Here is a 24,477-nt window from a genome sequence, read left to right as displayed (position 1 = left end):
CCATTGTAGGTCCGCCCTTGACCACGGAGGTGCCCAAGAGCAACACGAACCCGGGGGTCCACGAAGGTGCCCAAGAGCAACACGGACCCGGGGGACCACGGAGGTGCCCCGACCCGAGCCGACCTACGTGGAGCTCGGGTCGGGGAGCTCGGTCCTACCCGAGCTCGGCACCACCCGGGCTCGGGACCCGACCCGACCCGGTCCGCCAGGGCCCGGTCAAACTTGAGATCTAACCAACCCCGATTTAAGGGGAGGCGGTTGGGGGGTTTGCTTGTATAAAAAACCCCCTCCTTGTCCTTACAAGGGGCGATTCATTACATATTCTACACTTATTACACACTTTGTCCTATCGGATCTTTGTAATAGCCAAATACTACGGCAATTAATATAATATACGGTCCCCAGCGACCTTTACGACATCGTTCTATATTATTCGCTTATTATTCTTATTATATTACGTTCTTATCCGGATTTATTGATTCGGGCACACCCCCGGGTTAATTAAATCCATCATTGGTGCTCTTATTGAGAGCTGCTGTACAAGCTTAAGCGATCTCCCCACTATTGTTCATCGACAGCGATGGCACGATTGAGATCCAGTTCTCGTCATACCAACAGTTCCCGCGGCACCCAGCTCGTCGCGAACGGGAACGGCCCCAACGGGGCCCCGCCCCCAGCATCCAACCGGCCGCCGCCACCAGGTCGGGCGGAGATCTGAGGGCCCAGCTCACCAACCCCCGCAGTGGTGGAGCTCCTGAATCCGCCCCCCTGTTCAGGACCTGGACCTCATCCGGGAGGGGGTGGCGGTCTTCGAGCAAGCCTCCACAGGGTTGGCCCAAGTCGTGGCGGACCTCCGGGCACGTATACCTGCCGACCCAGGCGTCAACCGAAGGTTACCTGCATCTCCTCAACCTCCCCCCACCCGGGGGCGCAGCGTTCCAAGCACCCGACCACCCCAGGCACCTTCACCCAGGGGGAGGTAAATTCACCCCACCGGACGAACACACAGGGAGGAGGGGACTCACGACGCGACCGACGTCAGGAGGACGACAGAAGGAGGTCAAACCAGACCAGGCCCGCCACGGAGAGGCTAGGCAGCCGGGTGCCAGCCCGAGAGAGGTTGGGCCCAAGGCCTGCCACTAATGAGCCTCCACCAGCAGAATCCTGCTCCCGCAGGCAGGCACGACGACAGTCGGTCACCCGGAGGTCGCCGAGCCACTGACCCCGGGCCCCGCCGCGACAAGAGGCAGGCCCGCGGGGATCACCGGGACGGGGGACCCGAGTCCCACCTCGGCGTGCACAGGCCTCCCGGGTCGAACGATCAGGGGAAACAAATGGTAGAGCTCCGAGCTCCCATCGGGCAGAGGTCGAGCAGCTGCGTAGGAGGATGGATGAGCTCCAGAAGAAGGTCGACGAGAGGGACGGATCTCCAGAGCCCCAGGATGTGTTGTCCTCCCCGTTCGCAAACGCCATCAAGGAGGAGCCCTTACCTCGAGATTTTCGTTTTCCCACCATTAAAGCGTACTCGGGGACCACGGACCCACGGGCACACCTGACCAGGTACAGAGCCGCCATGATGATCACCGAGGCAACGGACGCCATCCTGTGTAGGGGATTCTTCGCCACCTTGGACGGGCAGGCGCAAGATTGGTTCGGATCCCTCCCAGCGGGGTCCATCTCCACCTTTGCGGACCTCACCCGGCAGTTCCTATCCCATTTCGCCACCAGTATACAACGGAAGAAGCAAATTGCCGACCTGTGTGATTTGAAGCAGGGGAGCTCGGAATCACTAGCCGAGTACCTCAGCAAGTGGAAGAAAGAGGTCATGGGGGTCGCCGACTTTGATGCGAAATCGGCCATGGTAATTTTCCGGAACAACTTGAGGTCGGGCGCTTTTCACCAGGACCTCATCAGGTACCCCCTCAGGACCTACACCGACCTGATGGACAAGGCAGCAAGGTACGCTGACGCCGAGGCTGCCGAGAAGAGGAAGAAAGAGCAGGAAGAAGGAAGAGGTCGAAAAGACAAGGCACCCCAGGAGGAGCGCAAGGCGCCCCGATCACACCGACGTGAGTACGCTGAGGGGCCCAGGATGAACCCCACACGCTATCTCACCCCGCTGACACAACCCGTGGGTACTATCTTGGCGCACGCGGAGGACCAGGGAATCGTGGTATTCCCGAAGGAGGAGTGCATGAAGATATCGGCGAGGGGGGACCCCAACAAGTACTGCAGGTTCCACCGGCAGAAAGGACACGATACAGACGAATGCATCCTCCTAAAAAGACAAATCGAGCAGCTCATCCAAATGGGCTACCTCGGCCAATTCATTAAGAAGCCCGGCCAGGTGCAGGAACAAGCCCAGGGCCAGAAGCAGAGCAATGTATGGCGGAAGGGGGGTGGCCAGGCGCCATCCACCTCGGCTCTTCCCCGCAAGAGGGACCACCACGACCACAGTTCCGAGGAGGAGGAGAAGACAACGGAGGACTCCCAGCCCCCGAAGAAACGGGCCATCTACGTCATCTTTGGGGGGCCCGAGGGACGGGACTCGCCAGCCGAGCGGAAGAGGTGGGCGAGGAGCTTGTACGTAGGGGAGGTCACACGTACCCCCCACGAGAAGAAACCAAAGAGGGAGCCCATCACGTTCACCGACGCCGACCTGCCAGATGGGCCCCACCCCCACCGAGACGCCCTGGTGGTCAAGCTGGACATCAACAACGTGGTGGTGCACCGGGTACTCGTAGACACGGGTAGCTCGGTGAACGTCATGTACTACGACACGTTCACCCAGCTGGGACTCTCAAAAGGATAGCTGGAGCCGGTACGGACCCCCCTATCCGGGTTCACGGGGGACTCAATTGAAACGGAGGGGTCGATCAATTTGGAGGTGGAGATAGGCACCCCACCTCACACCAGGAGGTGGGAAGTCGAGTTCGTAGTCGTGAAAATCAGCTGCGCCCACAACATCATACTCGGTCGACCCGCCCTAGAAGACCTCAGGTGCGTAATTTCCATGGAGCACCTGTGCCTCAAGTTCCCGACACCAGCTTGGGTCGGGGTCGCCCGGGGGGACCAAAAGGTAAGCCGCAGCTGCTACGTGAAGGTGTGCCGCCAGATTGGTCAAAAGGACCTCCAGGTACATACCATCGCCGAGAAGGCATTTCGGGAGGAGGTAGGTCGACCTCGGGCAGACAGAGGAGGTCATCCTCGACCCCTGCCGACCCGACCGGGTTGTGAAGGTAGGGGTCGGCCTTTCGGCCGAGCTCCGAGCACGGATAATCAACACCATCAGGAGCTACAAGGAGGTCTTTGCATGGGGTCCCGAGGATATGTCGGGCCTCAGCCGAGACATGATCACACACAAGTTGGCCGTCGACCCCGCGGTCAGGCCAATCCAGCAGCGCAAAAGGTACCTCTCCGCCGAGAGGAGGGAGTTCGTTAAAAAGGAGGTCGACACACTGCTGGAGATTGGTCATGTTAGGGAGGTCATATACCCCACCTGGCTGGCCAACGTAGTCATCGCCCCAAAGCCGCCCACCTCGAGGATGTGCGTGGACTACACCGACCTCAACAAGGCCTGCCCTATGGACCCCTTTCCCCTCCCCAACATCGATCAGCTGGTGGACGAGACTGCAGGTTGTGCCCTTATAAGCTTCCTAGATGCGTTCAGGGGGTACCACCAAATTTTCATGGAGGAGGCTGACGAGGAGAAGACAGCCTTCACCACGCCAGAGGGGGTCTATTGCTACAAGGTTATAGCTTTCGGACTGAAAAATTCAGGTGCCACCTACACCCGGATGGTGGCCAAGGTGTTCAAGCAGGTCCTCGGTCGCAACCTCCAGGCCTACGTCGACGACATGATCGTCAAGAGCACCGACGCCGACCTCCACACGAATGACCTTACCGAGGTATTTTCAATTATGCAACGCTTCAATTTACGGTTGAACCCCAAAAAGTGCACCTTCGGGGTGCACGGGGGGAAATTTTTGGGGTACATGGTCTCGAAGAGGGGCATTGAGCCCAACCCCGACAAGGTCAAGGACATCCTGGACATGGAACCTCCGAGGTCCCTCCGGGAGGTCCAGCACCTCAACGGACGGTTGGCAGCCCTGGGTCGTTTCCTTTCGAGGTCGGCCGAGAAGTCCTTGCCGTTCTTTGGAGTCCTCAAAAAGACTAAGGGCTTCGAATGGTCCGAGGAGTGCCAGAAGGCGTTCGAAGACCTCAAGACGTACCTGATGTCGCTCCCCCCTGGCCAAACCCGTTAAGGGGGAGGTGCTATATCTGTACTTGGGCATCTCGCAGGCCGCGGTCAGCTCCGTGCTGGTCCGGGACGACGAGGGGGTCCAGCGGCTCGTATACTACACGAGCCGAGCTCTACGGGGAGCAGAGATCAGGTACACACCCGTGGAAAAGGCCATTTTTGCAGTAGATGCGACGGCAAAGAAGCTGAACCACTACTTCCAGGCCCACCCCGTGCAGGTCCTCACCAACCAGCCGCTAGACGCAGTACTGAGGGCCTCGGGGTCGGCAAGCAGGCTGGTCAGGTGGGCCATGCGGCTGAGCCAGTTCGACATCCAGTTCAAGCCCCGACCCGCCATCAAGGGGCAGGCGCTGGCTGACTTTATAGTCGAGTGCACTGCCCGGGAGGCAACGGAGCGTGTCAGGGACGAAGACGAGGAGTGGTGGACCCTTTCAACGGACAGGTCCTCTAGCACCAAAAGCTGCGGGGGTGGAGTCGTCCTCATAACACCGGAGGGGTTTCGGGCCTACTACGCCCTCCGCTTCGCGTTCAAATTATCCAACAACGAGGTCGAGTATGAAGCACTCCTAGGAGGGCTCCGCCTCGCACTAAATATGAGGGTGGAAAAGCTCAAAATTCGATGTGACTCTAGACTCGTGGTGGGACAGGTCACAGGTGAATTTGAAGCAAGTGATGAAAGAATGAGGAGGTACCGGGACGTGGTGCTCCAGCTACTGGGGCAGCTGATCAATTATGAAGTCCTACAGGTACCCCGAGACCAGAACACAGATGCTGACATGTTATCCAAGCTCGCCCAAGGGGCCCCGGAATATATCTCAAAAATAGCCCGAATTGAAGATTTCAAGAGGTCGAGCCTGGACACCTATCCGGTCCTACCCGTGCAAATCCGACCTCCCTGCTGGTTGGACCACCTCAAGGAGTACAAGAAGACAGGCACGCTACCTCCCGACGAGGTCGACGCCAAGCTGGTGAAACGGCGAGCCCCCACGTACGTGGTCATGGGGGACACACTCTACAAGAGGTCCTATAACGGCGCCTTGCTGCGCTGCTTGTACCCAGACGAAGCCAGGCCAGTCATGGAAGAAATCCACGAAGGGACCTGTTCAGCCCACCAGGGGGCCTTCGCCATGTCCCGGAGGGCCATCTTACAGGGGTACTTTTGGCCCAAAATGACCAAGGAGTGCGCCGACTATGCCCGGGGTTGCGAGACCTGCCAACACTTCCAAGTCACCCCCAGCCGGCCAGCCACGAGCTACACCCTCATCAGCTCGATCATCCCCTTCTCAAGGTGGGGAGTGGACCTAGTGGGAGCTCTGCCCATGGGGTCGGGAAAAAGGAAATACCTCATAGTAGCAGTGGACTACTTCACCAAGTGGGTAGAGGCGGAACCGCTGGCAACCATAACTAGTGCCCGTTGCAAGCACTTTGTGTACAAAAATATTTTGTGTCGTTTTGGGGTCCCGATGCAACTCATCACCGACAACGGACGCCAATTCGAGGGGCAAGAGTTCGAGGGGTTCTGTGCATAATGGCACATTACTCACAGCCGGGTAGCAGTATGCTACCCCCAAGCAAATGGCCAGGTGGAAAATGCCAACCGCACCATTGTGGGCGGCCTGAAAAAAAAACTGGAATCCGCGGGGGGAGTGTGGGTGGAGGAGCTCGACGCCATTCTTTGGGCCTACCGCACCACCCCCCGGAGGGCTACTGGGGAGACACCTTTTTCCTTAGCCTACGGTTTCGAAGCCCGAGCTCCAGCGGAGGTAGTCATACCTTCCCGGCGGGAGGAGGATTACGACCCTGAAACGAACGAGGAGCACCATAGAATTGACCTCCACATGATTGATGACAGGCGCGAAGCAGCCGCGATTCGAGCTGAAAACTACCAGAGGCAGACCAAGGCATACCACGATAAGCGGGTCCGACCCCGCTATTTCCAAGTAGGTGACTATGTGCTCAGGAGAAGGGAGGCGAGCCAGCCCCAAGCCGGAGGAAAGTTTGCCCCTAATTGGAAAGCCCGTACATTATAGCAGCCGTGGTGGGTCTGGAACTCAGAGCACCTGCTGAAATTTTACCAGTAGACCTACCACGTGAGAGGTGGGTCTTGGCGTTGCTATTCTAGGAGGAGGACGATTCCCCTCCCCTAATAATATCTTAGTGAGCGGCAATAGTCGGAATAAAATCACATATTACAGAACACATTGTGCGCAGGACCCTTTTGTTACAAAGTTGGTTCTCATGCATTTTATCTCCCTTTAAAAAAAAAAGGGAAAAAATCGTGAAACAGGGGGGAACGAGTGCTCACTCATGTCTTCCCCCCCCCCCCCCCCTTCCCCCCCGCGAACCCTAAGGGGGCACGAGGTCCGGCCTCGCGTACTAACCCCGACGGAGGACGCACCCTAAGGGGGCACGAGGGACGACCTCGCGTACCAACCCCGACGGAAGAGCCCGGTGGCACAGTCCCGTCGGACTGTGCCCGAGCAGCTAACGCGCACCCTAAGGAGACACGAGGTCTAACCTCGCGTACAAACCCCGACGGAGGAGCCCGGTGGTTTGGTCCGGCAGGACTGGGCCCAAACGGTTTGGCGCACCTTAAGGGGGCACGAGGTCCGACCTCGCGTACAAACCCCGACGGAAGAGCCCGGTGGCGTAGTCCGGAAGGACTTAGCCCAAGAGGCTAACGTACCCTAAGGGGGCACGAGGTCCGGCCTCGCGTACCAACCCCGACGGGAGAGCCCGATGACATGGTCTCATAGGACTTTGTTGAAAAGGCTAACACATGGCAAAAAAAATAAAAAATAAAAAAAAATAAAAAAAAAATAGGCCTAAGCTCCCAGCTCGGCACACTGCCGAGGTCGACCTCGGCAAGCTGCCGAGGCCCGCCTCGGCGAGCTGCCGAGGCCCACCTCGGCTGGTGCCGGGGTGGCAAAAAAAAAAAACACAAGTATACCGGCTCGGGACACCTCGGCCCAAGACACCTCGGCACAAGGCACCACGCCCTCGGTTCTTGACACCTCGGCCCAAGACACCTTGGCATAAGGCACCTCGGCTAAAATTTGGAGCTCGGAATTTTCCACCTAGGGGGCTCGGGTCGGCGCACGGATACTCTCATTCGTTGACTCCTACTCGCAACGAAGAGAGTAGGGGACTCATGATGGATATATTATACCCACGACCCGACCCGGGGTAGCAGCATGGACCCGGAGCACCTTGGTGGAGTCCAAGAGCAGCACGGACCCGGAGCACCTTGGTGGAGCCCAAGAGCAGCACGGACCCGGGGGACCACGGAGGTGCCCAAGAGCAACACGGACCCAGGGGACCACGGAGGTGCCCAAGAGCAACACAGACCCGGGGGACCACGGAGGTGCCCCGACCCGAGCCGACCTACGTGGAGCTCGGGTCGGGGAGCTCGGTCCTACCCGGGCTCGGGACCCGACCCGACCCGGTCCGCCAGGGCCCGGTCAAACTTGAGATCTAACCAACCCCCTTTTAAGGGGAGGCGGTTGGGGGGTTTGATTGTATAAAAACCCCCCTCCTTGTCCTAACAAGGGGCAATTCATTACATATTCTACACTTATTACACACTTTGTCCTATCGGATCTTTGTAATAGCCAAATACTACGGCAATTAATATAATATACGGTACCCAGCGACCTTTACGACATCGTTCTATATTATTCGCTTATTATTCTTATTATATTACGTTCTTATCCGGATTTATTGATTCAGGCACACCCCCGGGTTAATTAAATCCATCACCCGCTGTCCTACAAATCTTCGCTGTCAAACACCTTCAGCCTACACCATCAAAGAGAAGTGGAGAGGAGAGGACAGGATCCGTATGAGTCACGTATATGCACTAATTTTACAAATTTACAATCTACATCTACCTCTACATTCTACATTCTATCCACATCTCCATCTTTTTTTATGGGAAAAGGGTCAAATAGGCCTTCGAACTTTATCTTAAAAGTCAATTAGGTTTCTAAACTTTTTAAAGGTGCAATTACATCCATCAACAATTCATTTAGGTGCAATAAAGCCCAAAAACAAGTTAATAACCTGCTATCACATGTCATTAGAGTTCAGACCACCTTCCGGCGAATTTTCCGACAAAAAAAATGTGACCAGAAATCGACCCAGATTTGCCGAAAATTTCGCCGGTCACTTCTTTTGTCGAAAATTTTGCCGGTCACTTTTTTTTTTTTTGCTGGAAAATTCGCCGGAAGGTGGCCTAAACCCTAATGACCTGTGATAACATGTCATTAATTTATTTTGGGCTTCATTGCACTTAAATGAATTGTTGATGGGTGTAATTGCACTTTTAAAAAGTTTAGGGGCTTAATTAACTTTTAAGCTAAAATTCGAGGGCCTATTTGACATTTTTTCCTTTTTTTGTTTACCCTCTATTATACATAATATTATTATTTACTTCCCTGAATAACCTGTATTTTTTTTTATTTACCCTCTATTATTTATAGTATTGTTATTTACTTCCCTTAAATAACTTGCATTCCGTTAATATAAACTTTATTAACGAAATATTACATTCACTATTTAATATTCTTAATTTACTTATTAATTTCTATTTCTATTAAAAAAATCTAAGGTTCGAACCCCTTCTTAATCAGTTACATAATTATTAAACATATACTATAAATATGTTAAAATATATTTAAAAATAGTATTATAAAAATTTAACATGTAGGAGGATGTAGGAATCCCAATTGAGCTAAAATCTCTTTATGGCCAAGCAATGATCTTTACAATTTCTATGAAGAATGATCATCTTAAAAATCTTGCTAAACCAATCCATGTTCAAGGATAATCAATGATGATGATTTAGTTTCAACCTATTATCCCTCATGGACTGATGGCCAGCTTGAAAAGCTTAGTTTAGTTTCAATCTCACTCCAAAAAGTTGGAGACCTTTTGTATAGTGGATTGCTGATTTTGGTGATTGAAATTTTAGTTTCAATAATAACGGTGATCGAGTGCATGATTAGTATTCCATCTGAGTTTTTATTGGAAACATAAGGCGATCCGATTCAAGAGATTGAGGATAGCACATTTTCTTTGTATCGTAGTTGTAAAATGGACCATACACATCTTGAGAATTGAGCCATTTTTGGCACCGGCATTAGATGTTGTGGACTTTGTAAATGAATACATGAACGATATGAACGATGCGTTGTCTAAGATTTACTTGAGTTGTGATTCTATGTGCAAGTCGAATATAGATGCTGATATGTTATCTGAAGTACACACTCCTGAATTTTTAAGGCCCTGTTTGGTAAAATAGTTATCATATAGGTCAATTTTTACTTATTTGACCACTATTAGTTGTTTGACTTGGTTTAAAAATCAATATAAATGTTTGGTTAATTAGCTTTTTGTACTCCAAAATGCTAAAATTCAAAAAGTTACTCAAAGTAATTTTTTCAATTAGTTTTTTAAGAAAATAAATTATACCAAACAGCTGTCAGCTAACATCTAATTTACCAAACACTTTTCTACAATCAGCTAATGTTATCAGTTTATATCCTCTAATTAACTCAATCAGCCAACAACAAACAACTACCAAACAGGGCCTAAATAGTTTGAGATGTTTAGGTATACCAAACCATTCGTTGACATTGAAGGTTGGCCCTCCAGTTATGCTTTTAAGGAACATAGATCACTCATTGGGGTTTTGTAATGGAACAATATTGATTATCTCAAAATTGGGAAACATGGATGGCAATGGGGCGGGGTGGGTGCGGGGGATATATCCCCCGCCCCCCGCACCCGCACTCGCACAAGTAATGAAATTCCGGCCCCATACCCGCCCTCGCGGGAATTTTGCGGGTGCGGGTAATACACAACCCGCAATTCTAATTATTAATATTACACTTACATCTAATAAAAATTTTATACTATAATTCTAATTATCACATGGATTTTTTATAATTCTAAAATTTAATAAGAGCGAATGAAGTTAATCCTTAATTGGAACTAAAATTGTGTTCGTATTATAAATTGAATTAAGTGTTTACTCATTATATTATTTGTGTTGTTCTTATTCAATTTTAATTACAAAAAATTAAGAAGTTTAATTCATTATGCATTTTAATTATAAAATATACATAAAATTATATAATAAATAAATGAATACTAATAACAAAATATATAAGTGCGGGTGGGGTGTGGGGCGGGGATACCTCCCCCCATACCCGCGCGGATATACAAAATTCTCCGCATACCCGCACCCATTACCCAAATTGTGTGGGTATTTTAAAACCCGTAGGGACGGGAATGCGGGGAACCCATTGAATGCGGGTAGAATTGTCATCACTATTAGGAAACCATGTCCTTGAAGCGCAAATTATGAACATAAAAAATGCAGGGTGCAATGTGTTGATCCCACGGATGGTATTGACTTTGTCAAACCCAAAACTTCCATTTAAATTTCAAAGGAAGTAATTTCCTATTATTTGTCATACGTTATGTCAATAAAATAAATGTCAAAGACAAATTTTAATTTATGTGAGTTTGTTAGTAAGAAAGCCGATTTTTAATCCTGAGCAATTGTATGTAACAGTTTCAAGAGTTGGTAATTCAATGGATCTTAAGTTCTAATTTGTAGGGAATCTAGAGTTTTTTTTTTTTTTAATACTGTGATTTACAAAGAAATGTTTAATAATTTGTAATTGTATTTCTGTTTAATGTGATTTTTTTAAATATTATTTTGTATGTTTTAAGCATGATTTAATATTTTCAAATTATCTCGTATCTATCTACTATATTAATAAGAGCCAAAGAGAGTTAGGTTTATAATGGATAGAAAAAATAATGGTCAAAATTTTTAATAATAATAATTTAATACTCCGTAAAAGAAATAAATTTAAAAAAAAAAAACATATGAGGAGTCGAACGTTCGACTCCCCTTAGTTTTGTCACTTTTCCCACATCGATGGAAAAGAGGCATGTGAGCCTTGAGACTCCTATAAAAGGAGCCTTGAGGCTCTAATTTAAAAATTAAGCTTGCACATCCGTTGATGGGCAAGCAGTGAGTCAGCGAAACTAGCTCTTGTTATTCAAGGAGTCGAAATGACTCTACAGACAATTTTTCTTTTTTCTTTTTAATATAGTGGTGTTTTGAGGAAATCATTTAAAAAAACGCTAAGTGAAAATATTGTATTTTCAGTTGTTTGGAACAAATTGTTGCTTCAAACTGTTGAATAATCAAACACTTTCTTTAGCATTTTGATCTTTGGATTACATCATATTTACCAATCGTCCAATATCTTTGGATTACATTATAATTAAAAAAATTAAATTTTTTTACTACATCTAAATTCTTTAAATTAGGAATTTCTTTATTCATAATAATTTATTCAACAATAATGGTTGAACTAAATGAACACTGAGCAAAACATCTATAGGATTGGTATCGTTGATAAAAAATACTATTCATATACTAGTATTTTATTATGCGCGCTACGTAAAAAATAAGTGTCCAATATTAATATTTTATATTAAAATGTTAAATTTATTTAGATTTTATATATTTACATTATTGTAAATATAATAATAATGATAATAATAATATAAAATATTTTTATAAATTTGATATTATATTTTAAAAATAACTAACATATATAATGTGTATATATTATTATTATTGAAGGAGATAAGGAAATATATTGTGGATGCATGTGCATGGTAACAATAGTGGAAAAGATAACGGAAGTTATAACGGTAGGGGTATGTTTGTCCAAAATATTGTAAAGTACAATTTTTATAGCATAATGTAAAAAAAAAAAAAAAAACTTAACGAAAAAAACGGACATAAATGAAAGGTATAACTCACACTCACACTTATTATGTTTTTAGATTAGACTATGAGTTATATATTTAAACTAGTAATTCACCCCCGCGATGCACGGAAAAAAATTATGCTATTATAAATATAAATAAAAAATAGAAAAACTAAAATATTTTAAATTATTTAATATAATAATATTTTTGAGCTTTCATTGGTCAAGCATTTATTATTTTTATAGAATACAAAATTACAATTAAAATTAAAATTAAAATTTTGTATGGTTAATATAATCTCTAATTATGTTCATATTCAGATAAACTTATAGAGATAATTTACATTATTACATTGATTTATTCTTAATTGTATTTCATCTATATTATAATTTTCACAATACAAATAATAAATAAGATAATTACATTTGGAAAGCAAATTTTAAATTTTGTATGTGTAAATTTAAACTCTAATTGAACACATTTTTTATATGATTATACAATATATAGCTATTTTATTTTTCAAAAGTATATTTTTTATATGATTATATAATATATAGCTATTTTATTTTTTAATGTTGTGCTTTTTTTTTTATATAATAAAAGATGTTGTGACATTAATTATAACACTAATTATTTCTCAAACCATATAACTTTATTATATAAAGGATAAACAAATTCGACATTAAATTTTATTTATGTATGAACTTCTCATATATAATCATATATACTTTAAAATGTTTATTTAATTATAAATATTGGACATTAACAGACGTGTAAAAAAAACAAAAAAGTTTAACACAATGGCTGTATTACGGATTCAATCTCGTCTTTTATGCGAATATAATCCAACCACCCAAAACCGAAGATAAGATTGTGTTTATCTCTTTGTTTGCAAGAAATGGAACAGCATACAGGGTGCTCTTGAGTCTTGACCACTAGTCCACTAGCCCAAACTCCAAAGCAGGGTTAACAGAAAGAAATAGTCCGTAAAATAAAAGAAAACAGAGATGAGGTTTGAGCAAAGCAAGTAGCAGAAACATGGCAATATATGGAGTGGGTGAAGGTATCCTTGGCCTCAGCCTCAGCCTTGGTAATCCTTGTACAAAGAGAAAATACCAGTGCTATAGTCGTGTGAATCGCTGTGATTGCCGGAGTAGAGAGCGCAAACGGAATGCAGCATCGGAAAAACTGGTAGCACTAGTAGCAGTTGCTGTCACTCTGCAGGCAGCAGCCGCCTCTCCACTGCCGTGTTCCGCCATCCCTAACCTCCAAGATTCTCTTTACCCTCCCGCCGCTACCCCTTTCTCCCAATCCAAAAACTTGACTACCGGACTCCTAAACGGGTAATTTTTTTTTACAACTTTTCTTTTCATCCACACTCGCATCGCATGCTGTCCGTCTTCTATGAATTGAATAGTTACAATAAATGGAATTAACTCTATTTCTTATTCATCTATGCAGAAAAATAAGGCCTTGCCCGTCGGTTAATCCAGGTTGTGTGTCAACAAATCCCAAGTCCTCATCTTTCGCATTTCCTTGGAGGATTCCTCAATCATCTTCTTCTTCTTCTTCTTCTTTGGATGTCAATGATGTTGTTAGGGTATATTATATATTATTATAATTTATACATACTATTTAATTTAATTACACGTATGTATATATTACTGTTTCTTATGTACTTTTGTTCCAGCAATTGCAGGATGCAATCCTAAAGACACAGAGGAATGCAAAGATTCAAGTTGTGGAAGATACCCCATATGGTAAACGGAATTAAACCAAACTTAGCTTTACATGCATATTATTGGTGCTTTAAACTATCTAACTAGCTATCTATCTATCTAGTTATGAAATAAATTGTATGTTTTTCCTTGGAAATTGGAATTTAATTAAACTAAACTAACTGTGAACGAATTGGCCTTAGCAGCTTACTAATTAATTAGGAGATCGAACCGTTGCTCATATATACTCCATTGGTTTGCACTTTACAGGCAAGTATTTGAAAGCCGAGGTAGATGGAGGATTGGGGCGTGACGTGTTAGAATTTTTGATAAAAGGGGACGTTGTTGCATATAGAGTTATGGCCACCCAAGTTACCTATGTTTACCCTTTCACCACCGCCTTTGGGGATTCCAAGGGACAGGAAGAAAGAATGAAAAAGATTGTGGAAGAGTTAGGATGGTATTCCCCTAGTTTTGACTCCATGGACTAGCTAGGTGTTTAATTTGTAGGCATGTACGTTTCCTTTTTGCCTTAATTTGTGTACTGTAAAACCTTTTTCCCATTTCTTTAATGCAATAATGCTAATACTCGACTAACAAAATGTGGTGGTATTATTATTATTATTATTTGACTTATACGCCTGTATTCTAAAATTCCAGAATCTGCCTTTGGAAGCCACCAAGTTGTTGGCACACAAGAACTCCCACGAAAACCATTTCTCAATCATCCTATCAACATCGTGCACAACTACATCTACCGCCTGCATCTTCTCATCATCACTTGTTGTCCTTATTTTTCTTGCTAGCACAGCAGCCGCATAGATAGTGGCCATTCTGCCGGGGGACTCAGCCTGATGTCCTGAAGGACCGTCCACCACCACCACATCCCAATCTGTCTCGTGAACCTCTTGTGAAAGCCTTGCTAACAATGCGTTTGCCACTTTGCACGACCTTCCACTTCTTCTTCTTCTGTTGCTACTTGTATTACTTCTAATAAAGCTACCCAATGGTGAGCAGACTTGTGGGTGTTTCCTTGCATCTTTCAGAAGCTTATATGCATCTTCAGCACGTGTCTCATACTCCACCTTCTCAACTCGACTCTTATTCATCATCGTTTCTGTTTTCATCTTATCATCATTTTCCTCAACAAAGAGAGTGAATCCACCCACATTCAACATTGAAATGAGAGATGAGTACTGGCTTTCGAGCCCAAAAACCAGGATATTGCAGGGGGCTCTTTCGGATATAAGATCTGAGAGAAACCTCATTTCCTTCTTGCTGAGATGCTGATGCTGATCATCGCCACTTACTAGAGTGAGCCGACTTGGTGACCATGGGTAGTAGTAGAATGAAGAGAAGGAAGCAGTAATCACACTAATTTTGAAGAGTCTAATAAGGGAAGCTACTGATAATACCAAGACAAGAACTGGGATCACATTCTTTCTCGTAATTTTCATGGATGAATAACACTTACTGCACAGAGGATCAGAAACAGCCTGTTTGAATGAATGCGATTTTGGGAGATCAGATATGAATGATGAGCTTACAAGTAGTGGAGTAGTTTTGGATTGATCTTCTTCTGGGGGCATTGTTTTGTTCTAGATCAGATTTGGAACCTGCATTTCGCTTGATGTTTTCTTGTTCGCACTCAGGGTATTTTATTGATGTTAATAGGGGTGGGATTAGACATTGAAATGCTTATTGACTCTTGAGTCTTGAGTGAAATCCAAGGGAAAGGAGTTCCTTTGACACGAAGCATTTCACTTTTTTTTTTTTTTTTTTCCTCTGATTTTTCTAACTGGGTTATTGCATTACTGCTTAGGGATACAATTTATGCAATAATTTTTCTGACAACTACAATCTAAACACATTCGTAATATTTGCTCAACAACATAATATGCCAATATCTTTTATTGAAATGAGACTAGAACATGTGAATTTTCATTTAGAAGAGTCATTGTCATCAGACCATAACTATCCGTAGTTGGAGATTAACGGGCAGCAAAAGCTGTTGGTGAGTAAAATCATTGTGGCAACTGGCAATGATGTTTGTTTACTTTTTGGTTTCAGAGATTCGAAACACGTGCACACAACACACAAATAATAATAGTTACAATAATAGAGTGAAGTTGAAGAAAAGTTAGAGCTAAGTTGGTTCGCCTCCCCTGGGTGTTTTGCTTAGTTTTAACTCCAACCTTTAAACTTATAATAATAATAATAATAATAATAATAATAATAATAATATTAATAATAATAATAATAATATTATTATTATTATTATTATTATTATTATTATTATCTCGAGAATAAGATCAGGGAATGAACAATTGAAACGTTAATAATGTTGTAAATAATTAGAGGTGTATATTACTGGAGTTATCACACAAAAAAATAAATAAATAAGAAATAGTTAATTTAACCAATGAATAGTGAATAAAAAAGATCGTCTTTTATCTTCAACCAAATATTAGAAAAATAGAAAATTAATATTAAATTATCATCTTGTCTTCTGGATCTTGGTTGAGCCATACCCAACAAGATTCAAACTTGCACCTTATTATGGATTAATAATATAAACACCAACCACTCAAGCCAATAAAGACATATGTATTAAAATGTAGGATAATTTATTTACTCATGTGAAGATCATTGGCATCCCGGTAATAGAGGACATGTGTATGGCCAAGAATGAAGGCAAACTACAGTCGTATATTTGTCGAGCATCTAGAAAGCCATCTACATTATAAATATATATATCTTTATTTCCTTGTAAGACATCATTTCTTAGTCCTTACAATCTTTTCTAGTCAAGTGGTATGAGTTTCTAACTTCCAATGGGATTATAGGAATACTAGGGTTCGACATCAATTATAATATTCATTATTTAGACTGCCAGTTTGGATCGTTATCTCAGGTTTTGTATGTACTCTTCTGGACCTAGAGCCCCAAACAATAATACTACAATGGAGTATTTTCTTTCTTACCCTTCGTCTTCAAGTTAATTATAACTTTATAAGTACATAATATATTAACTGCAGATACATAATATGTTAATATAGATACATAAATTTTTTTTTCATAAATAAAAAACAAACTTTTTCATTGAGAGTATACAAAGAAGTGTGACATAATTTGAATGTCATTTTGAATCATAATTCACAATGCAAGATATACCTTGATCCATGATATAATTTGCCAGTTTCGTGCAATCGTTATACCGTGCACCAGGGCACACATAGCAATGTGCACCCGCGCCTTCCAAAACGACGTCGTTTTGTTAATTTCAGGTATAAAATTATGTGCATTCTATTATATAATTCTGTGCATTCTAAACATGGGAATTTTCAATTATAAAATTCTGTGTTTCCAGGTAGGGCTGGGCACTTCGGGTTTCGGTTCGGTTTTTTCGGTTTCGGTTTCGGTTTTAAAAAAATTAAACCATTCGGTTTAAAATAGAGTTCGGTTTCGGTTTCGGTTTGAAAAGTTCGGCTCGGTTTCGGTTCGGTTTTGGTAGAAGTCCACTAAATAAACGTTTCCTTTTTTACTTGCCCGATTGTTCAGTTGGCTCACTTGGAGTGCCACTTGAAGTGTTTTGTTGATGACAATATAAAGAATCATCCATCTATAGTTAATATTTGAAAAATAAGAATTATTAAAATGCCAAATGTTGAGACTTACGACTTAGAGTTGAGATCTGAGGACTTGAGGAGTTAAAATTATTAATTATTATAATATGTATATATAATACTAGCATTTTGTACGAGTGATGCGCGAAAATTTATGCCCAGCATTAAAAAATTGATAAATACAAATAATTACAAATTATAGTTCAAATTATATTTCACAAAATCCTTAAATTAGTAAATTTTAATCATCGTATTTGAAAACTATAGAGATGAACAAAATTGATATTTTGTTTATTAATAATGTAAACAATTTTGATATAATTTATACTTTGTTTTTACAATAAATAAATAAAATATATATAATACTAACTAGTAACCGGTCACATATATTGGTGCGTGTGCGTGCCTATATATATTTACACACATATATGATTTACTATTCATAGAAATTTAATTAAAATATAATCAACAATTAAACTAATTATATAATGATTTTAATAAAATGATAATTAAAGAATAGGAAAAAGATATCATAGATAATTATATATAGGTGTATGATAATAATGATAGAATTATGAAAGTTTTAGAATTAAATAATAACCGTGTTATAACGGTATAAGGGTATTTTAGTCTAACAATAATGTAGTAGGGATAATTTTGTCTATTACAATTGAAGTTTACAACATTTAATAAAACAATATATACCTTTATTAAGATCCAAATGTAAATATTAACACAAATGTGCCTTTAGCTTAATGTGTAAACCTCTTAACTTCAAACTTGGTGGTTAAGGGTTCAAACCTCACTTAAGACATTTAAGTATATTGTATATATTTATTATATATAAAAAAATCTAAAAACATAATATGTGCCAATGCAAGTTATGTCTTTGATTTTTGTCCCTTTTTTATATGCTAATAAATATATACATTTTGCTTTAATTGTTGTACATTTCATTTGTATTGGACAAAATCACCCTTACACCGTTATAACACCGTTAATATTTAATATGTCCACCAATCTTACCATACACCTACATCTATCATATCTTTTTCCTATTTTTAATTATCATTTTATTAAAATTATTATATAACAATTAATTTAATTAGAACATATGGCCATATGGCTATGAAATTATAAGTTTTTCCTAGATCATCTTAGGTATTTTATTTTAATATTGGGCATAAGTTTTCGCGCATCGCGCGTACAAAATGTTAGTATAAAAAAATAAAATAAAAAACTGATCGGTTCTTCGGTTCGGTTCGGATCGGTTCGGTTCGGGTTTTAACCGAACCGAACCGATCGGGTTACCCAAACCGAGTACCGATCGGTACTTCAGTTTGGGCCGAACCGAACCGAAATGCCCAGCCCTATTTCCAGGTATAAAATTCTGTGTTTTCAGGTATAAGATTCTGTGCATTTTATTATATAATTATGTACATTCAAAACATTGATTTTTTTTAAAGAGTTAAGAGTTTATGTGTATTATGTTAAGAGTTTATGTATTAGGTTAGATTATGTGTATTATCCTTTCAAAAAAAATTATGTGTATTCAATTATAAAATTCTGTATTTTCAAGTATAAAATTTTGTGTATTCTATTATACAATTTTGTACATACGGAAAGATACAAAACGACATCATTTTAGACCAGAGCGCACAATGTAATTTGCCGGTTTCGTGAAGCTGGGCTATAATATGTTAACTATCCCACTAACTCTGGGCCTCTCGCTTGATCAATTACTGAAGCCCACACTTAATAAGTCGGCAAATTATATCATGCACCGCGCGTCTTTTTTTTAAATGAAAATAAACAGTGTTTGTTTTTCGCCGTTTCGCACCCTTTTGTAAAAAGTAATCCTGTTCTTCAGTGTCATTTTGTACACACTGAAGTTTCAGTTCAACACAACTACAATTTCATTTCGATATAACTATAGTTTCATTCGATATTTATAGACTCAAATATGTGAAAAATGTTATTTAATTTTATTTTATATACACTATAGTTTCATTAAAACACAACTACATGATCATTTTGATATAATTACAGCTTCATTGTACAATATACACTCAAATATGTGAAATGTTATTCAGTTTCATTTTATATACACTGCAGTTTCATTTCACTATAACTACAGTATCATTTTGATATAACTGCAATGTCTGTTTAGATATACTATAGTGTCAGTTGGTGTTTAATACACAAAACAAGCGGACTCCGTTAACTATAACGGCGGGCCGTTTCTTTACTTAAAGAAACGGCGCAGTTTTTTACTGCGGTGCATGTGCACCGCGGTCTATGATATAACGACTGTAATAAGTCAGAGCATTATTGGTGGACCATGGTCCATACAACGACAAATTATAATGTGGACCATGGTCCAAAATGTTGGAAAAATAGCAGTGTTGCAAAACTCTCGCTTAGGCGCTAGGCGTCGCACGGTCGTAGTGAGGAAGGGCTGAATCGGCCTCCTCCGTGGTCGGGCGGCTAGGCGGCCGCCTAGCCGGTCGAATCGTCAATTTTTTTTAATTTTTTTTTTAGGGTTTAGGTTAAAAACTTTGCGAAGGCATAACTTTTGACTCGATTGTCCGTTTTGGATAAAAAAAAATTTTAATCGTGTATTTTTTCGAGATCTATGTTGCTCTTAATTTTAGTTTTTTATGTATTTAGATGGTTTTAACAATATTTTGAACAATTTTATATCCACTTAAATAAATAGTTTGTAAGAAAAAACGATGGAAACCTTATGTTTTATTAGTGAATTTTGATATTTTTAATTTTTAATTTTTTTACATTTAAAAAAAAACAAATAAAAAAAATTAAAAAACCGGCGCCTAGCCTAACGTGTTTTGCAACCTTAAAAATAGAATAAAAATGGCATTTTAAGTTGCTATTTTGTGGTACAAATATTAGTGTGGTCCATTTCTAATTTGGATCGGGTCAAAGTGGATTCAAGTTTTTCGTAGTTAGACGAAGAGATTGATATATTGTACGCTCAAAACGGATAATGGGTGAATGAGAAATGGAAAAATAGCACTTTTTCCCCTGAGTTATATACATATAGCATTTTTTCCCCTTGAATTATTCAAGTGACAGTTTTCCCCGCTTAAATGTTAAAGGGATATATTTACCCTTAAAATAAATATTGCATTTATTTTTCTTCTCCAACAAATTATGACCACGATTTGGTTCAAACTGGATAGACACTATAGCAACTAAACCAAAATATTCCGATTACAATTTAGAATCGAAACCCGATATTTATAGTTTATTAAAATTGCGTACCGGAACGGCCGATTCAAGTTCCGAAATGAAAAAATAAAATACATTTATTGTTGAATTTAGACTATTTTAAAAATAAAAAATAAAATTTTAAAATAAAGTTTGAACTGGCAGTTCAAACTGGATCCGGAACCGTGAATTGGCGGTTCAAAATTAAAACCAAATCACGGTCATATATACTTATATGTGAGAATAAGAATAAATGTAAAAAAGAACATACACTATTTGTAAATATTATAATTATAATTTTAAGCTAATGCTAGTAGTTGTTCCAATTCGACCCGCCGGTTTACGGATCAGGATCTAGTTTTTTCGATTCATGATTTTAATAAATTGAAATTCAAATATTGGGTTCTGGATCTGAATCATAACCATAAACTTTCAGTTTGAACCGAACCGTGGTCAGATATAAACAATAATTTGTTAGAGAAGAAAAATAAATTAAATGTTTACTTTAAGGGTTGAAATGTCAATTTAATATATCATGGGGAAAATAACCACTTTTAAAATAATTGAGGGGGCTAATGTGCTTACATGAATAATTCGAGAGGGGTGGGGTGGGGGGGGGGGGGGGGGGGGGAATTGCTATAAGTATATAACTCATGGGGAAAAAAGTGTCATTTTTCCATGAGAAATTGATTCTCAAAGTATATCCATTTGAGTTGGAAAAATAAAACGGAAAAATAAGGAGCTTTTGTCCCACATTGATTTGGGAAGTGGGTTTGCACCACTATTTATACAAGAGTCTTTCTAAGGCTCAATGTTGCAAAAATCCCGCCTAGGCACCGATTAATCGGCAATCGGCGCCTAGGCGTTGGCCGCCTAGCGATTCACCATAATTGGTGATCTAGGCGCCTAGTCTTGTTAAAATAACGACATCGTTTTGAGCTCTAGATGTTTTTTAGGTTAATATTTAATATTTTAGAATTAACTATTAAAGTATTAAATAGTATATAATTATCAAGTCCTAAAAAATTTAAAAAAAATTTAAAAAATAAAAAATAAATGGGCGCCTAGGTGCCGATTAATCCCCGCCTAGGCGCCCTAGGTGCTAGGCGCTTAGCGATTTTTTCAAGTAATATTTTAGAATTAACTATTAAAGTATTAAATAGTTTATAATTATCAAGTCTTAAAAAATTTTAAAAAATTTTTAAAAAATAAAAAATAAACGGGCGCCTAGGTGCCGATTAATCCCCGCCTAGGCGCCCTAAGCGCTAGGCGCTTAGCGATTTTTTCAACCATGTTAAGGCTTATTGAATTGTATAGCATAAAGGCTCTATCTCACGCATAGGGGTGCAAATCAAATTCCAAAATGAGCCTGAAAAGGCTTGACCAGTGTTGCATATCATTTTGTTAATACATTGTAGTTTTATTTCAGCACTACAGTTTCATTTTATTACAACTACATTTTCATTCGACATTATACATACAATAGTATTATTACAATGAGACATGTTATTGAATTTCAATTTATACACACTGTAGTCTTATTACGACACCATTAAATTATAATTGTAACTGAACTACGGTTTCATTGGACAATATGTCAATATACACTCAAATATGTGAAATTGTTATTTAGTTTCACTTTATATACACTGTACTTTCGTCACAACACAACTACAGTATCATTTTGATATAACTACAATTTCATTGGACAACATACACTCAAATATATGAAATTGTTATTCAGTTTCATTTTTATATACAATGTAGTCTCATTACAACACAATTACAATATCATTTCGATATAACTATAACTTCATTGAACAATATACATTCAAATATGTGAACATGTTATTCAGTTTCATTTTATATACAATGTAGTTTAATTTACAACACAATTACATTATCATTTCTATTCAACTATAGTTCTATTTGACAATATACACTCAATACGTGAGACATATTATTTGTTTTCATTTCAACATAACTAAAGTATCATTTCAATTCAATTACAGTTTCATTTGATAATATAAACACAATATGCGAGACAATTTCATTTTGTTATGAACAGATAAAAAATACGAGAACTGTTAAAATATAACGGCTGTCATTTCTTTACTTAAAGAAACGACGCTGTTTTCGAACCATGGTCCACAGTATAACAACCGCCATACTGCTGTGTAGATCATTAAAAAAAACATTATTTGTATGTATAAAGTACATTATTTAAAAGTATATTATTTGAATACTATAAGGGGGCGTTTGGTTCAGGTTATATTACATAACCAAGGGAATGTGACATTCTTGAGCTTACATTCCTATGTTTGGTTCATATTCTCTGAGGGAATATAACATTCCCAGGGAATACAACATTCCCTCCACATAAGATTTTGAAGGGAATGTGATTCCCTTCATTTTGTTAGGTAATGTAAGATAACCTTGGATATTTATAAATTTTGTCATTTTAATTCTAATTATTTAAAGATATATATTTTATGTTAGCTTATTATTATTATTATTATTATTATTAGAGTTAATGCCATTTTTGGTCCTAGACTTATGGGGGCATTGCCACTTTTCATCCTCCATAATAAAAATTGCCAATTAGTAGCCACTGTTATTAGTCGTTGGACACTTTTGGTCCTCCGTCACTGAATCCATCTCTTCACCGTCTAATTGAAGGGCAAAGCTGTCTTTTTATCTGGTGCTCAAAAGATTTCATTGACTTGAGTGTGATTTTGAACCCCCGAGCTCCTCTCATGGCAACCTTCAGCTATGTTCATAGGTTGCGTAGACTCCCCCCATTCCTCTGCACAATCAATGTTTCTATCTTTTCACCAATCAAACATTCAAGCTAAAGCAAGGAAAATTCGTTCATTTCCTTAACGCCTAGAGAAACATTCGCCACGGCCGCGGCGCCGGTCGATTACGTCGCTGAAAAACCAAAATTTGGCAGAAATAATCGCAAGGGAGCATCCAGAAGCTCAGACTGATGATCTATTGGGAGATCTACCAACAGATTGCATGCGATTTCCAGAAGTCTATTTTAGAGGTGAGAGGAAGCAGATTCTCGTGCGTATGCCAGATCGGGGAGTCCGAAGCAAGTTCGAGCAGATTGGTTAGCCAGAACTGGTAATCCGAATGAAATCTCAAAGGATTATCGGCCTATTGTGCGAATTTCAGCATCAGAATGGGCGAATTTGGTGGAGACAGAGGAGAGGTTATCATGTCTCTTCTCCGATATTGGTTTACTACTGTGGGTTGGTCTCTTGGCTTACTTTAGTTCTTATTGCCTAGACCTGAGGATAATAGTGGGCAAGAGAATGGAAATGGTGACCAAGGCAGGCAGAACAGGGTGCATGGGCAGTTTGGTGGACAAGATCGGGCACTTGTGGGACTTGCTCCTGATGATTTGAACAGAATTCGACATGCGACAACAATTAATGGCAATTCTGTTGATGAGGATGATAGTGTTGAACAAACTGATTCAGACAGGTATGGCTTTGTGCTTCGAATTGTGTTGAATTGTGTTGCTGCTGGTTGTAGCTTGGATGACTTTGCCTATATTCAATTTTGCCTTGATAATTGATGAGAATGATAGTGTTGAAACAACAGGGACTCGCCATTAGCTTTGGTATGAATTCAATTGCCTAATCTACCAATTCACTTGTTCAATTTTGAGATGATTTCTCGCATCTGTTCGAAAACCCCATTTTGGCAAACCGTCGAACACCCAACAGACACATTTCTGTCCGGTTCTAAGTTCGGATACAACAAGTGCACCAAACCCAAACAACTCCTCACGTCCTCAAAAACTCCTGACGATCCATCACCATGCTCTATT

At 40.8% G+C, this 24,477-nt stretch overlaps 3 protein-coding genes across 4 annotated transcripts; 2 read left to right on the top strand and 1 right to left on the bottom strand.

Annotated features, from left to right (window-relative positions):
* Positions 1–1,387: 1,387 nt before the first annotated feature.
* On the top strand, positions 1,388–2,812 carry LOC109147558. Its single transcript, XM_019295156.1, has 2 exons — positions 1,388–2,173; positions 2,300–2,812. Exons 1-2 carry the CDS (start codon positions 1,388–1,390, stop codon positions 2,810–2,812), a joined length of 1,299 nt encoding a protein of 432 aa, XP_019150701.1.
* A 10,140-nt stretch (positions 2,813–12,952) lies between these two features.
* LOC109147605 (thylakoid lumenal 17.9 kDa protein, chloroplastic) lies at positions 12,953–14,304 on the top strand. Of its 2 annotated transcripts, none has more exons than XM_019295222.1 (4): positions 12,953–13,404; positions 13,523–13,661; positions 13,761–13,821; positions 14,050–14,304. In XM_019295222.1, the coding sequence occupies exons 1-4, from the start codon at positions 13,100–13,102 to the stop codon at positions 14,268–14,270; spliced, it is 726 nt and encodes a 241-aa protein (XP_019150767.1). In that variant the 5' UTR covers positions 12,953–13,099; the 3' UTR covers positions 14,271–14,304. The 2 variants fall into 2 exon arrangements, with proteins under 2 accessions (XP_019150767.1, XP_019150766.1); XM_019295221.1 differs by having other exon boundaries at positions 12,956–13,404; positions 13,752–13,821.
* Positions 14,305–14,372: 68 nt separating this feature from the next.
* Positions 14,373–15,368, bottom strand: LOC109147557 (probable methyltransferase At1g27930). Its single transcript, XM_019295155.1, has one exon. The coding sequence runs from the start codon at positions 15,366–15,368 to the stop codon at positions 14,373–14,375; it is 996 nt and encodes a 331-aa protein (XP_019150700.1).
* Between the last annotated feature and the right edge of the window lie 9,109 nt (positions 15,369–24,477).

Source organism: Ipomoea nil, unplaced genomic scaffold (assembly GCF_001879475.1).
Source record: "Ipomoea nil cultivar Tokyo-kokei standard unplaced genomic scaffold, Asagao_1.1 scaffold2014, whole genome shotgun sequence".
NCBI classification, from domain to species: domain Eukaryota; kingdom Viridiplantae; phylum Streptophyta; class Magnoliopsida; order Solanales; family Convolvulaceae; genus Ipomoea; species Ipomoea nil.
Note: the sequence above shows the minus strand (reverse complement) of the source record. Positions and strands in the feature narration are given on the sequence as shown.